Here is a 15,580-nt window from a genome sequence, read left to right as displayed (position 1 = left end):
TTTCCCATTCTATTGTTTTCCTCTATTTCTTTGCATTGTTTACTTGGGAACACTTTCTTACCTCTCCTTGCTATTCTTTTGAACTCTGCATTCAGATGGGTGTATCTTTCCTTTTCTCATTTTCCTTTCACTTCTCTTCTTTACTCAGCTATTTGCAAGTCCTCCTCAGATAACATTTTGCCATTTATATTTATTTTTCTTGGGGATAGTTTTGATTACTACCTCCTTTGCAGTGTTACAAACCTCCATCCATACTTCTTCAGGCACTCTGTCTATCACATATAATCCCTTGAATCTATTTGTCACTTCCACTGTTTAATAGTAAGGGATTTGATTTAAGTCATAACTGAATGGCCTAGTGGTTTTCCCTAACTTCTTCAATTTATGTCTGAATTTTGAAATAAGTTCATGACCTGAGCCACAGTCAGTTCCCAGTCTAGTTTTTGATGACTGTACAGAGCTTGTCCATCTTGGATGCAAAGAATATCATCAGTCTAATTTTGGTATTGACCATCTGATAATGTCCATGTGTAGTGACTGCTGGTTGAGCATCTTTATTTGATTTCTTTGAGAGTCCCTGGAGACTCTTTCAGGTCCATGCCATAAAATAGGATAACCCACTTAATCTGGATTTAAGGAGATCACACATTTGTATATTGTAATAAAAATAGAAGAGCTACATCTGTGTCTTTAAATGTTTATTTAGACCTAAACTTCAACCAAGAAATAAGAAAGGTAGAAGGCTGACAAAATGCTCTGAGCTGGCCTAAACAGAAGCTAACACACACAGATTCTCTACCTCCAGTTGCCCTTGGTGTTATATTGACTGACTTCGACTCAGAAGTCAAGCATATTACCAACGCCAGAAGCTTTCAATGAAAGTTCTATCAAACCTATTGTCAATCCATCTGAGAAACAGCATCAGTGGCAACCAGAGGCTTCTCCTGTTAATGGGATAGTTGTCCCAAGTTCATCTTCCCAAACTCCATAACTTGTTTTGATGAAAATCTATTGCTACAGTATTTTATACTAGTACTCTGGAAATACATTCTAGTGTTCTATTGTTGTTGTTATTGTTGTTCAGTCGCTAAGTCATGTCCAACTGTTTGCAACCCCATAGGCTGCAGCACACCAGGCCTCCCTGTCCCTCCTGGAATGTCCATTAAATTGATGATGCTATCCAAAAAAGCCTTCTTCTCCTTTTGCCTTCAATCTTTCTCAGAATCAGGGTCTTTTCCAGTGAGTCGGCTCGCCAGATCAGGTGGCCAAATTATTGGAGCTTCAGCTTCAGCATCAGTCTTTCCAATGAATATTCAGGGTTGATTTCCCTTAGGATTGACTGGTTTAATCCCCTTGTTGTCCACGGGACTCTTAAGGGTCTTCTCCAACACCACAGTTTGAAAGCATCCATTCTTCGGTGCTCAGCCTTCTTTATGGTCTGACTCTTACCTCCATACATGACTACTGGAAAGAACATAGCTTTGACTATATGGACATTTGTTGGCAAAGTGGTCTTTGCTTTTTAATACGCTGTGTAGGTTTGTCATAGCCTTCCTTCCAAAAAGCAAGCATCTTCTAATTTCATGGATGCAGTCAGTGTCCACAGTGATTTTGGACCCCAAGAAGAGAAAGTCCATCACTGCTTCTACCTTTTCCCCTTCTATTTGCCATGAAATGATGCCCCATGATCTTTTTTTTTTTTAATGTTGAATTTATGCTAGCTTTTTCACTCTCCTCCTTCACAGTATAAAAAGGCAAAAAGAGTTTCATTATTGAACACTAATTTCCTCTAGGGCTGTCCTACACTTGATTTGTTCTGCTCTTGGATGTATTGGATCCTTCTAGTCCATCTCTGTACAAGTAGCCACGAACCTCTCATGTAGGTATTTATTCTCCTGGGTTTTGCTTCCTTTCTGGTGTTCTACTGGGTAAGGGAGTAAAGTAGAACTCTCAGCTCTTTCATTCTCATTTTGGGAGTTCTCCTCACATGGCTTGGTACAGGAGAGGAAACTCAAATATTCTGAGTGTTCTCTTCTTTCTACAGACACACAGTGTCTAAGAACTAGTTTCCTATCAACCTTTCCTATTCCCGCCTGAACCAAAGGAAATATTTTTCTAGTATGATGAGTGTAATTTATCACCTGTTCATCCAGATTTATGTTTTATGGTATAAAGTCCCATAGGCCACAGCCTTTTGGAATTTGGTAAATGAATCTCTGTTTCTAGCCAGAAAAAAAAAAAAAAAAACAACCAACCAACCAAACAAACAAACAGGAAAACAACTTTCCCCATGTGACTCAGAAAAGGAAGGGTAGTGGGTAATTGGAGATATAATGTCACAAAGACTGGTTTCAGTATATTTAACTTAATCTTTTAATATTTATTCTCAAGTAAAAATTTTCTGCTTATTATATTTTGAATTCTTACTGTTGTTAATGGAATATATACTTTTTATTTCCAGAATATCACAAATTAATTCAACTCCATAAGCTATATCTACATCAAAAAGAATATGAGTGTTTTTGAGATAGGATTGAGAGTTGGACTGGAAAGTGAAATAGTGGGCTGGGTAAATGGGCAAGTTAAAAAGTTAGTAAGAATGGTTTATGAATGATAATGGGACTTGGAGATGAGGTCTCATCCCAAATATGAGTGTAATATATCACTGTTATTATAGAGAGGTCTGTGAAATTGACCAAATATTAGTCTACTTTAAGCATATGAAATTATATTTTAATAAGTAACTCTATATCATGAGCTCTTCTGCTTTAGAATGATCTTTATTTCATGAAGAGATCTTTGTTTATTAAAGAAAGTAAGAAGAAAAATTATGACAAAGAAATGCATTTGTAATGTACTCAATTATTTCACAGGTGTGTAGTGATATAATAATTTTCATTGGTATTTGCTTTCAGTATGACTTTTTTTCAGCTTTAATATGAACTTCTCTCTTTCAGCAGACTCTGCCCACTTCAGGAGTTTCAGTCCCTGAGGTGCGTAAGCAAAAAAGGTTTTCACACCTATAATTATAGGTCATTATCCATCCTGTATTGTTATAAAGACCATTTTGGGCTGTGAGAGTGACATACTAATGTTAATTTGTATGTTTTATTTTGTCTCATATTCTTATATTTGGAAATGGGATCTTTGCATTAATATTTTCATGTTGGGATAGACTTGAAGCCTGTACCATTGACCTTCGTGACAGGCATTAGGGAAACGAGAAGTTATGTGGCACAGAATAAGCAGGATAAAATCACAGTGATTTTGCAGAGTTTTGACTATTGTGTAAGAATAGCATTATTCCTATTTGTCACATTTTAACTTTTCAGAAAATCCAAACAGTTCACTAGTGTAAGCCCTTAAAGTGTAGCTTGCAGTGATAGTAAATCGAGAAACTCTTGTTCACATTGAAGTGCCTATTACTTTTAAAAGAGTAAAAGAGTACATCTACATTAATCACTTAGCATATAGCATTGCATAGGAAGTCATAGGAATACAATGTAGTCATTAAATAAATGACTTTGGTTTTGAAAATAAATGTAGACCTTGCCAAGCATTTATTTTCAGTAAAGTGTTAACTTTACCTTCAAATTATTGAAAAAGCTCCACATTTTTCTGTGACGTTACCCCATTCAGTTGCTATTATTTCTAAAGCGTATGCTCAGATGGTATTTTTTCACTTAAAATTAAAATTTGAATCTACTTGCTTAGAATATATTACTCATGATATCTAAATACTATATGATTTATTTTCAGTTCAGTTCAGTTCAGTCGCTTAGTCGTGTCTGACTCTTTGCCATCCCATGGACCGCAGCGCGCCAGGCCTCCCTGTCCATCACCAACTCCCAGAGTTTACCCAAGCTCATGTCCATTGTGTCGGTGATGCCATCCAACCATCTCATCCTCTGTCGTCCCCTTCTCCTCCTGCCCTCAGTCTTTCCCAGCATCAGGGTCTTTTCAAATGAGTCAGCTCTTTGCATGAGGTGGCCAAAGTATTGGAGTTTCAGCTTCAGCATCAGTCCTTCCAATGAACACTCAGGACTGATCTCCTTTAGGATGGACTGGTTGGATCTCCTTGCAGTCCAAAGGAGTCTCAATAGTCTTCTCCAAAACCACTTAGAAGATTACATAACTGCACAAAATGTAATAAACCTCTCTCTCTTCTCCTCTAAAATATTTTCTAATCAGTGTAGACTGCCTCATTGCATTTTCAAATTTCCTTTTATAACTACAGACATACTTAAAATATACTAGTAGCTATGATTGATATATAATGTTTCTACTCTGAGAGATATTAAACTATTTTGGTATTCTTTAAGTCATCTGATACCATTATTATTATAATTATTCTAAAGTAGACATGTTAAATTACACACTCAGGTAACATAGGTATTAGGAAAGTTTATTATTTAGGCTAACTTTTTTAGTGTCAGAGAATTAACTTTATGATTAAGATAATTGAGTTTATTTTTGCCCCATCATAGCTCATTAGATAATTAACTGAGAATTTTAAAGTTTTTTCTTTAGACTTGTTAATCTCAAAAGCTCTCCCATATTTAGTTATATAATTTGTACACTATAAATAAAATTAAAAGACCAAAATTGATGTTTTCAAAGCATGATTTTTTTTGTCACTGTTTTTTGCTATGAAGTTTTAAAAATTCTTCATATACTGGATATATATATATATAAAGCTATATTGGTTTTGTGCGTGCATATATGTAAATGTGTATTTATTGGCTAAACTTTCACATGGGAGCAAGAGCTTTTCTTTGCGGATACATCTATTATTTAGAAGTGGTATAGACCCTTTCTTGCTTACAACATAGCCTTATTGCCCACCATAAGTTTCAATTATCAATTGCTTCAAAGTATAACAAAAGCATACCTTATTTTGTGAAAAGATATTTTTTTATTAAGAAAGTACTTTCAGTTGTTTAAAAGTATAAGAAAAACTCACAGACATCTACAAATCAATTTCATTGTGAAAAACCTCTCACTTTTTATTACTAATTCTCAAATCTTTTATAAACATTGTATCCAGGCCAACTTGACTGTTCTTCCTATACACACACACACACACACACACATCTTGTTTTATGTGCCTTTCCAAAGGCACATGCAAGTAATTTTTCACAGTAACACCTTCTTTTATACTCAAAACTCATTGGTTTGAGTGATAATTAAATTACACAGTTCCAATTACAAGATAAATTCCACTTAGAACTTGCATAAACAGTTATGGGGGCTACATATAAATTACTAAGTTAAGCTTTTAACTCAGCTGATAGAGATAATGACTATGAAAATACAAGAGAGCTACTTACAGGTTTTTAATCTTCAGTTTCCCGTGGCCATCAATTATTATGGTTTATCAAGGGAATGGAGAGTGAGTGGTGTTGAGGTGCGTATATCCAGACCTAATTTTCTAGTGGCCCAGCCATAGCTAGTAAACAGCCCAAATGATTTTGGCCTGGGCTTTCCCATTCCTAAATTTCATTTCTTCGAATCAGAATTTCTTGAACAGAAATGTTCTAGTCTTTCATACTTAACATTCAGTATGAAATTCTGCTAGATGAGAATATGCATATCATGTGTGATATATGAAAACCAGGGCTGTGGATCAAGGTATAAATTTTACCTTCAGGCTGAGTTGGTGAGTAGCACCTGCAGGTATGTTAAGACTAGGATTGATTCTGTCTTGTTTGTTTTCCTCTGTCTTCCCACAAAAGACTCAGATTATCACACCGAGTTATGGTGACATCCTGGAAAAACAAATAAAATACTGTAAATTAAATAAAGTACTTCTTCACAATACCCATTTTTACTAAACAGCCTACATGAGTTAATGATAAAATGTAGCCTTTTTTTAAAAAACTATTTTTAAAATTACTGTCATTTACTGAGTGCCTAATTTATGCTAGTACTTTATCAGCTTTTTCTCAATTTATCATCACATGAAGCTTCCCATTTTTATAGATGAATTAAGGGATGGCTTAGAAAGGTAAACAACTTACTTGCCCAAGTCTTTACAGAGAAAAAGTTCGAATACAGCTGCCAAGCCCATATTTTTGCCTTTGTACAAAATATTTTTTGCTTTGGAATAAGTATTTGTTTAGCTAATTAAAAAGAAATGGAAATCTTTTTATCATTTGTCATAGCTATGCTTAAAACTATATAAAATATTTCTAAAAAATTAAAGACTACTTTGCTACTCAGCCATGTTTCACTGCAACTTCTAAGGATTTCTAGTAGATTTTGAGCCTTCACCATGATTGAAATGATATAATGTTTCTCAGCAGGAACATGTTTAAATCTTGTAATAAGGTTATGATAATTAAAGGTGCAGCTTTGCAACTGTCATTAAGTTGCTTTCTTGGAGTTACAACTTGTCTAAACCCTGATGAACATGGTAACACTCCTGCTTCAAGGAGATATTTTACATTGTGTTCCTCGGGTTAAAATCCTAGAGTTTCAGCAAAGTGCTTAGGAACTAGCTCCAGTGGCAGAATGGGGTAAGTCACCATTTGGGCAAGTGATGCACTAGCAGAGAAAGCAGGTTATGAGATTCCAGTAAAGGATACTGTGCAGGCAAGTTAAACTCACCCCCACCCTTTGTGGCTTTTGAACCAATCAAGGCGCTTTGCCACTGCCTGTCTCTCATGCTGAGATTGGACAAAGAGAAGAAAATCCTGTGCTTGAGGTAATCATCACTTGCTGCTTGTCGTTTGTGAGTGATCGATAATAGCAGGCTTAAGTATTGTGGTAAACATCTCTTTTGTGAAAGCACTTTTCAGCAACTTACAAATACTCTACTTCTGAGAACCAGCATGAGATAGAAAAAGACTTTTTTTAGAGCACATATTTAAAGTGACGTCTTATTGTTTCATTTATCGCATCTTTCTGTTTTCTGTGGATTGTCTTTTCTTCTCTGTTTATGATGATGGTGATTATTTTAGAATTCTAATAGAACATATTGCCCAGTTAAGATCTGTTGTACTACTAGTGGAGTCTAAGGATCACAAGACACTGAATTCTATGTTTTAAATGTCTGCATAGCAAACACAAATGGTTGATATTTGAAAATGCTGAAATATCAATAACTGTATTTTATATTTTGTAGTTATATGTTCTATGTTCTTTCATTTTTTGGGTTAAAGCAGTTCTTTTCAGTGTTTGAATAATTCCTATTGATTGAAGCAATAATTTTCCAACTCTTTATATCTAGGATAATTTATCTGGCAGATCAAAATTTACCTTAATTATAACAAAGTAATTTAGTTGGTGATTTAGAGCCCCAAAACTTAAAAAAAAGATCCGAAGGCGAAATAATAAGTACTGCCCTGTATTATCACAGAGCAATTTTATCCTGAATAAAGATGCAAAATAATGCTGGCGAGCTCTTCCTGAATTTTTTCTATAACTTCAGCATTGGAAGTAACATTCTTATATATCATAATAGAACTTAGCCAGTCAGGGAGAATCAAACCTGAATGTGGGCCAGTGACATTTTTGTGGACATCAGATTTTTCAAAGATGTAATTGCTTGACCCTTCCTGTGCCTCATATAGAATTGAAAAGAACTGAAGATTTTCTTAGTGGAAATAGGGAAAAGTATTCAACTACCCTCCTGTTATCCTATGCTGCTTAAGTAAAATATAGTGAATAGCTCAGAGAGACTCCATACAATTTGGAAATAAACATGAAACAAATGAGTATAATACAAAGAAAACCATGGAAAAATATTAAATGGTTTATGAGTCTTTCCTGTTTTTAAATTGTCAGTGTGATTAATTCTAGAAATTTCAACCACTAAGCATATTTCCATCAAACAAAGAAACCACTTTATTCTTGGTGGGGTGTGTGTGTGTGTATGTGTGTGTATTTGAATAAATATGTTTTATTATCTAGATCATATAGTAAAATTCACCTGCTGATGAGTCAACTGAAGCTTTTTCATTAATCTATGATATTCCTCTTATGATTCTAGTCTTTAAAAATAAAATTTTAACAATTGAAAAGTCAATTTAGGGTTTTAAAATTTGTTTTTTTATTTTACAATTGCTACTGGAATGCATTAGTTTTGTCTAGTCTGCAGTTTTCTCAGAGGGATGACCCTCCTAGAAAGACGTGAAATCACTTATACAAGTGCTTTCTGCCAGCTAGAGATTCTCAACCACACAGGATTTTCCCCAGCTATACACTTTATTGTTTTGTTGCTAAGTCATGCCCAACTCTTTTGGGACCCCATGGACTGTAGCCAACTAGGCTCCTCTCTCATGGAATTTCCCGGGCAAGAATACTGGAGTGAGTTGCTATTTCCTTTTCCAGGGGATCTTCCTAACCCATGGATCAAATGTGTCCAGCATTGCCAGGTTGATTCTTTACCGCTAAGCCACAAGGGAAGCCCAGCTCTATGGGCTAAGAATAAAATATTATTAATTGATAATTTGGTAATTCTTTACAGACACACACTCACATGTTTTAAATGCCCAGAATTACATTTATAAATAGTCTGGACACAAATACTGAGTTCCATTGTGACTAATCAACTTAAATTTTCTTTAGATCTTATAACTCAAGCATTTGGGAATTTAATGCTAAATAGCAATGTTGGATTACAAGGCAGAATATATGACGTATAAATGATAACTTTCACAATGTAGATTTTTATAAAACATTGGTACCACATTTTATTTACCTGAATGTTAGAACTCAGAAAAAAAAAAAAATCCCCACACCCACCAAGTATTACATGCTTGAACTTAGCGCAACACGCTATGGATTTTCAAATGTAGGTTGCTGAGCTTTACTCATTTAAAAATATGCCTATTATAATTAGTTAACTTTTTCATACTTATGTACTTGAAAATATAACAAACATTTTACATAATGGTGATATTAAAGAGCACCCTAATGGAAGAACCATACCTATTTTGCATCATTCACAATAACTTTCATTTATTTAGCACATGTACTAATATAGGCACAATATTAGAACTTTATATATTTTCTTTTAAGCCATATGCAACTTTGAGAAATAGGTATTGCTAACTACATTTTGAGTAAGAGTCAATTCTCTAAGGCTACGTAGTATTTAAGTAGCGGAGATGGATTCCACTTGGGATTTCTGGCTCCAAATCTCATCCTATAATTCACTCATTTATTCATTATATCCTTAACTATCTGTGGACAAAATGTAAGTTGCAAGCTTACAAAGAATGATCTGTTCCTTAAAATATCAATATCTTTGCCAGAAATTCTGCTTATATGAAAATATTTCAGTTTCCAAAGAATTTGAATTTCAGGAATCCTATTGCACAAGCCATTTTTATCTACACAAAAATATATTCAGTGCACCATGAAATTGCAAGGACTATAAAAGGGCTATGCTGATTAGCATTTATTTTGGTCCAAGAAGTTTTCTGTTCCATTTGGCCTTAATATATATAAAAAGAGCTTTACTTTTAATTCCACTTAAAATTATTTTCCTAAATGACAGTAATTGAGAAGTAATTGACAAAATACATGCAAATATAGAAACAGAAACATATATATGTATCTGAATATGTAATAGAGAATACATGGCACTCAGACCTTTAAGCACACATGGGAGACATCGCTAATTGATCAGGACAGTTTTTCACATCACGCTTAGATATGCGTTAGGAGTTCTTCTCAACACAGTATTTCAGGCACTGTAAATTGCTTGCTCTTTTGAATGTTAGCAGTGATTTATTTCTGCATTCATTTGTAGTGATTTTATCAGGCACTGATCTAGGATTTAATGTGAAACAGTTAAGCCAAGTCATTTCTCTATGGAGCTTTGATTAAAGTGTAGGAAGACCAGTATTAAATAGATAACATTTTAAATTATAAAAAAAAAATGCATACACACAAACATATAAAGGAACAGAGCCTAATGTTTGACCAGGAGCAAGAAGAGCTGTCCAGCAGAGTACAGAATGGATGTAAGAGCCCTGTATTAAAAGCACAATTATTGTGATCAAGAAACAAAGATGGGGTTGGTGTAGCTGGAGTGCAATAATAAGGGATGAACGTGGCTGTTACATAGAGAATCAACTGGAGGGAGACAAAATGGAAAGTGATTGACTCATTAAGGTGATGGCCACAATAATTAAGGCAGATAAGATAATGGGGGCTTAAAACATGTAATGATAGATGTGATGAATAATCATCCAGTTTGGGATTTATTTTTAAGGTGGGTAGGGAGAAACTTTTAATTAACTTTTATTGTTTCAGGATTCATATGCATTCTAGATACTTATGTGGACAGAGAGAAAGGGTATTTATTTATAGGAATTAAGCTCCTGGGGGAAATCTGAACAGTGTTGACTTAAAAAATAGTTACAACCTAAAAGCTCAGGGTTATATTTTATTTGGTGGGAATTTTTAGGACTTCAAGCCCGGGAGACACATTTCAAGTAACCCTGAGAGAACCGCTCTGAGGATGTGGGGGCAGGAGTCAGGATATATAGAAATTTGCAACAAAAGGCAGGTAGTATGAACAGCAGTATTTTTGTGAATTAAAACCAGATATCTTGGGTTAAGAAATTTGGAGCTTTTACTGTATGGGAAGATGTAAGAATGTGGACACTAAAACCATTCCTTTCATATGCATCTCAGCTATCTAGGACCAGTATCCTGCATTTTTTTCACACCCTGGGTTCCTCAGTACTCACCATAGGGAGTGGCTGCAGCACCGTGGTATTGTTCTCCCTGGTTGCCCTTAGGGGTCAGAAATCCGCATTTAGAGGGATGAAATTGCTGATCTCTGTGATATCCTTGTTTACTGATATGGCAAGAATATTCCTTTTCTCAACAGGGAATATAAATTTAGTCTTCATTATCAAATTGAAATCAAAAGCCTTGGGTATAAATGAAGTTACCTAGGGAGTGTGTTTAGACAGTGGAGATGAGAGGCCTAAGGGAAAGGTCAAGGGTTAAATGTTGAGATTATAAGGCTGGAGAAGGAATAACAGAAAAGACTTAGGGAGAAGTTAGTAAAGTAAGAGGAGAGCTAATAAAAGTATTCTGGAACCCAGTTGAAGCAAATTTTCTAGAGGGAAAAGGCCAATTCTGTTAAACGCTGCTTAAAAATTGAGAAGTTGAAGACTGATCCACAAGTGCAACAAATGAGCAGGTCATTGGTGATTTGAATAAAAGGTGATTTGGTGCATTAATGGTGATAAAAGTTTATTAGGTTGGGTTGGAAAGAGTGAGGGGGAAGAAATAGAAACAGGAAGAAGACAACTATGAAAATGTTTTCTGTTATGGTGAATGTAAGTGTTAGCTGGGAAGGAATGTGTGTTTTAAGTTTTATGCCACTCTTGATGATCAAGAGTAGTTTAAGGGTCTATCTTGTATTCATTTTCAATATTGCATTTATTTATAAGCATTAAATTCAGTGCTCAGTACAAATTTCTTTACAGTCCTGTAGTATTATCTGTACCATTGTTTATGAAAATGATTAGCTTTAGTAGTCCTTAAGAACTTTAACAGAGTCATAATTGGGCACCTATGATAATATGTTTTGGTTTTCTTTCGCAACCTTTCTTTAACTTATATTTTGGTCATGCATCTATCATATATTTTGAGCCAGTAGAAAGCATCTGATTTCATATTATTCACTAGAAACCCCAAATTAGGAAGCTGGGTACAAGTTAGTAGCCATGAAATTCTTCTCTATGTTGCCTTTGCTATTAAATATTTTCAATATTTTGATAAAAGATTTTTTCCTAACAGGAAAGACAAGCAACAGTGAAAAGGGAAAAGGGTGGTTCCCAGCAGTCAAACAAAGTGACCGACAAGAACAAAATGCAAAGAGCCAACTCTGTTACTGTGGATGGACAAGGCCTGCAGGTAGGATTATTTTAATCCAAATTTTAGTAGCTTCTATATTTGTTACTTTGGTACTCTTAGAAGGGCATGTGTCCAGCTATCAACACATTTATTTAATGTGCAAATTTGTAGATAATTTTAGAAACATTTTTATTAATTTATCAAGACGTCAGTTTTATAGTTGATTGACAGAGTGACATTCTGATTAGATTAATCATTTATGACGTCTTCATTTAAACTCAAATTGATAAGAAATCTTTTGTCAATCTGAAGCTTTTGCAAATTACTATTAAATATACACATTTGTTATATATATATGCATTATTTATTTCTGAGCATACTTTTTCCCTATATATATTATTGTATCTATTTGGAAGTCATTTTGACTGAAAAAGTGCTTTCAGAAAATAATAAAATGAACTCTTCTCTGTGGAATTTTTTTCAAATCAATAATAAAAATAAAGAATCCATTATAATTTATCCATATCTTCCAGTGTTTTTAAGTTGAACTTGAAACTGCATATATGTATCTAGTTTAACATAGGTAACTCAAAATCATGTTTTTAGTGCTTTAAAAACCTCTGAGTTACCCCTCGGGGGTCCCCGACATCAAGAGAAACATTTCTTCCCGTCTATATTTTAACTGTTTAATATTACTTACTTAATTAGTTAATTTTACCGGGCTGTGTCTTCGTGCACTAGCTTTCTCTGGTTATAGAGAGTAGGGGCCGCTCCTTCCTGTGGTGCTCAGGTTTCCCATTGTGTGGCTTCTCTTGTTGCAGAGCGCAGGCTCTAGGTACTCAGGCTTCAGTAGTTGTAGCATGCGGGCTCAGAAGTTGTGGACCCCTGAACTCAGTTGCTCCATGACACGTGGAATCTTCCTGGACCAGGAATTGAACCCGTGTCCCTTTCCAACATGAACACAATCAAAGAACTTGGCTTAATCTATGGATTAAGTTTTTGTTGTTTTGTTTTCTGAAGTCATTTTTGTTTTGTTTTCCTATCTGTGTGTTTCTCTCTTCCAATTTCTCATTCTTTTCCTGAAGAATATGCTGCAGTTTTCATATTCTCCAAGAAAATTCACCAATCTTTTACCACACAAAGATACAGTATGTTACATACTTCAATTCAATATATATTATTTTATATCTTTTTCACTTATTATTTTATCTGTGGTTCTATGGGTTATGTCTTTTATGTCCTTAGTTTCCAAGGACAGTTGAGATCACATGGTCGTTGCCTAAATGCTTGCTTCTTCATTGTTTTGAGTGTCTCACTGAAAACAATAATTATTGCTTTCATGTTGATAATCAGATTACTGATTTTTTGACATAATAAAACATATTGTAAATAGAAAATTGTTTACGAGTCATTAAATTCAAATGTAAAAAGAGGAAATTCTGAATTGTAAAATTATTTACATTGGTTGTAGAGTATAGAAGTTAATTATCAAAAGAGGAAATCAATGTCTACACATTTTGAAAGGCATACTTGTGTGTTAAGCAATCTCATTGAAAGTCCCAAATATAAAATTTATCCACAATTTTGATATCAAAAACTTTTAGTTTAGTGATCCTGTGAGATTTTTAGTGAAAAATAACATTTGTAGTTTTAATAGGTAAATTGATATTGGTTAGTTTAAATCTTTAGTTACTCTGGGTTCCTCCAATGAAAATAACAAAAGGAAACCTAATTTTGAAATTTAAATATTTTTCACACATTTTAAAATTCAAATATATTTCACAACATACTTCCTACATACCTGGATAGGAAACATGCATCATTTGTTAAACAGTATATGCTAGCCACTGTGATAATATTTTATGCATATTAAGTGATCCTTCTCAATGATGTCTCAGGTAATTATGAATTCTTAAGTCTCCAAAATATAATAAATATTATTATTACCACTTTAAATATGAATACATTGATGTTCTAAAGAAAAATTATTCCTGGGGCCTCTCAGTGAGGTGAGAATGAAGGCCATCAGACTGAGTTTGTGTTACACTCCTGAGATCCCTGTTCCCTTGATTAGAAAATTTTAACAGGTCTAGAAATGCTGAATTTCTGACCCCCTTGCTCTTCCATGTACTACTTTTGCAAATTTTGAAACACAAATTGGAAAGTGCTAGAATTATTACTGCTTTAGTCTCTTTCTTAATATTTCTATAGTTATACCTGTCTTTACTCAAACATCAAAACCAAAACTAAATGGTGCATGCAGAGTGTTCTAAAGACTTTAAACTGACATAGCAATATAAGATGTATTTTCTTTTTTATTCTAAAGGATGCAAAATTTTCAATCTTATTATAAATAAATCACATCATAAACAATAGATGATTAACTTTCTCTGTGTATGTGTTTCCTTTTTCTAACCAGATAATAACTTTTTATAGATTTCTTTGACATGTAAAATTGTCAGGTAAATTTGTTGGTTAGCAAAGGGAAGGCATCAGCCCTTATAACACATCACTTTAATTTTTATCTTAAAAATATTTGTACATAATCACTTCACTTTCACTTTCAGCAGAATAGACTAAAATATGATGCACATAAGTATTCACATAATTTGGGAAAAATATTTTAAAAGTAGGCAATAAATTATTGGATAGCTATTTCATACAAAATGGAAAAATAATTTTTGTTGTGGTAATCAATTTTAAAATAATAAAATGCTTATTCTTTGTCACAAAATTTAAAAATATCTTCCAGAAAATTAATTTTCTGCAAGTTAGAAAAATATACATCACCAAAAAGCATTGAGTTGCAGCCCAGTTTGCATATAACTCAGTGACAGAAGAGATCTACATGGCTTACAGACTATTAATCATAGTTAAGCACATTCATCTTACTTCTTTCCAGCTAACCAGCATAATGATCAGGATTATTATTTCTAATTAGAGGAAGTAATAGATCATGTGTAACCTTAGGATGAGTCTCATTAATTAACCCGAGTCCTAGGGGACTTCAGATAGAGGTGGTTAGGCACTCCGTCTTTGTCATGGCTCACACCATAGGTTTACACTTAATACATATGATCAAATGTAATTGAAACATGCAGGAGATGTGAAAATACAGATGATTAGCTACATGAGAGCAAACAATTAGAGAAACAGAACAGTTGTTTAAACTGTATTATGCCAATGTTACCTTGTCCCTAAATATTCTTTTGAGACAAATTTCTGAATGTGTCACTTGCAAACCAAAAAGTCTGTAGTGTGTAATACTCTTAGCAAAAAATAAAGTGGAACCTTTATAATGAAATATCTAAAACTGAACTACTGTCCCCACCACTGCTTTTCTCTTTCCGTACTGTTTTTATTATTTACAATTATCTCATTCTTATAATTCCAAAAACTGTAAACTACACATGCATATATGCACTATACAGAAATGTATAGCATGGGTATCAAATTTATTCTTTTTCTTTGATTATATGTATATGTATGTCCACTTTGGGATCCTCAGGCTTACTGATCCTTATAATCAGCTCTTCATTGTCATTTTAAGTCTCTTAAGTCCAGAATTACTATTCTATATTTTGGGTATTATCAGTTTAGTTCAGTTCAGTTCAGTTCAGTCGTTCAGTTGTGTCCGACTCTTTGCGACCCCATGAATCACAGCACGCCAGGCCTCCCTGTCCATCACCAACTCCCGGAGTTCACTCAAACTCATGTCCACAGAGTCGGTGATGCCATCCAGCCATCTCATTCT

At 34.1% G+C, this 15,580-nt stretch overlaps 1 protein-coding gene across 1 annotated transcript in view; it reads left to right on the top strand.

Annotated features, from left to right (window-relative positions):
• Nucleotides 1-15,580, top strand: part of DGKB (diacylglycerol kinase beta) — an 898,781-nt gene that overhangs the window by 318,305 nt on the left and 564,896 nt on the right. The window contains exons 14-15 of the mRNA XM_088833532.1: nt 2,961-2,993; nt 11,770-11,886. Of these exons, the coding sequence (XP_088689658.1) occupies nt 2,961-2,993; nt 11,770-11,886 (150 nt within the window). The remainder of the gene's footprint in view (nt 1-2,960; nt 2,994-11,769; nt 11,887-15,580) is intronic.

The sequence above is a fragment of the Moschus berezovskii genome, chromosome 3 (assembly GCF_049115385.1).
Source record: "Moschus berezovskii isolate FMDL1 chromosome 3, NW_MosBer_1.0, whole genome shotgun sequence".
NCBI lineage: Eukaryota > Metazoa > Chordata > Mammalia > Artiodactyla > Moschidae > Moschus > Moschus berezovskii.
The sequence above is the reverse complement of the archived record's forward strand: the minus strand, read 5'-3'. Positions and strand labels throughout refer to the sequence as shown.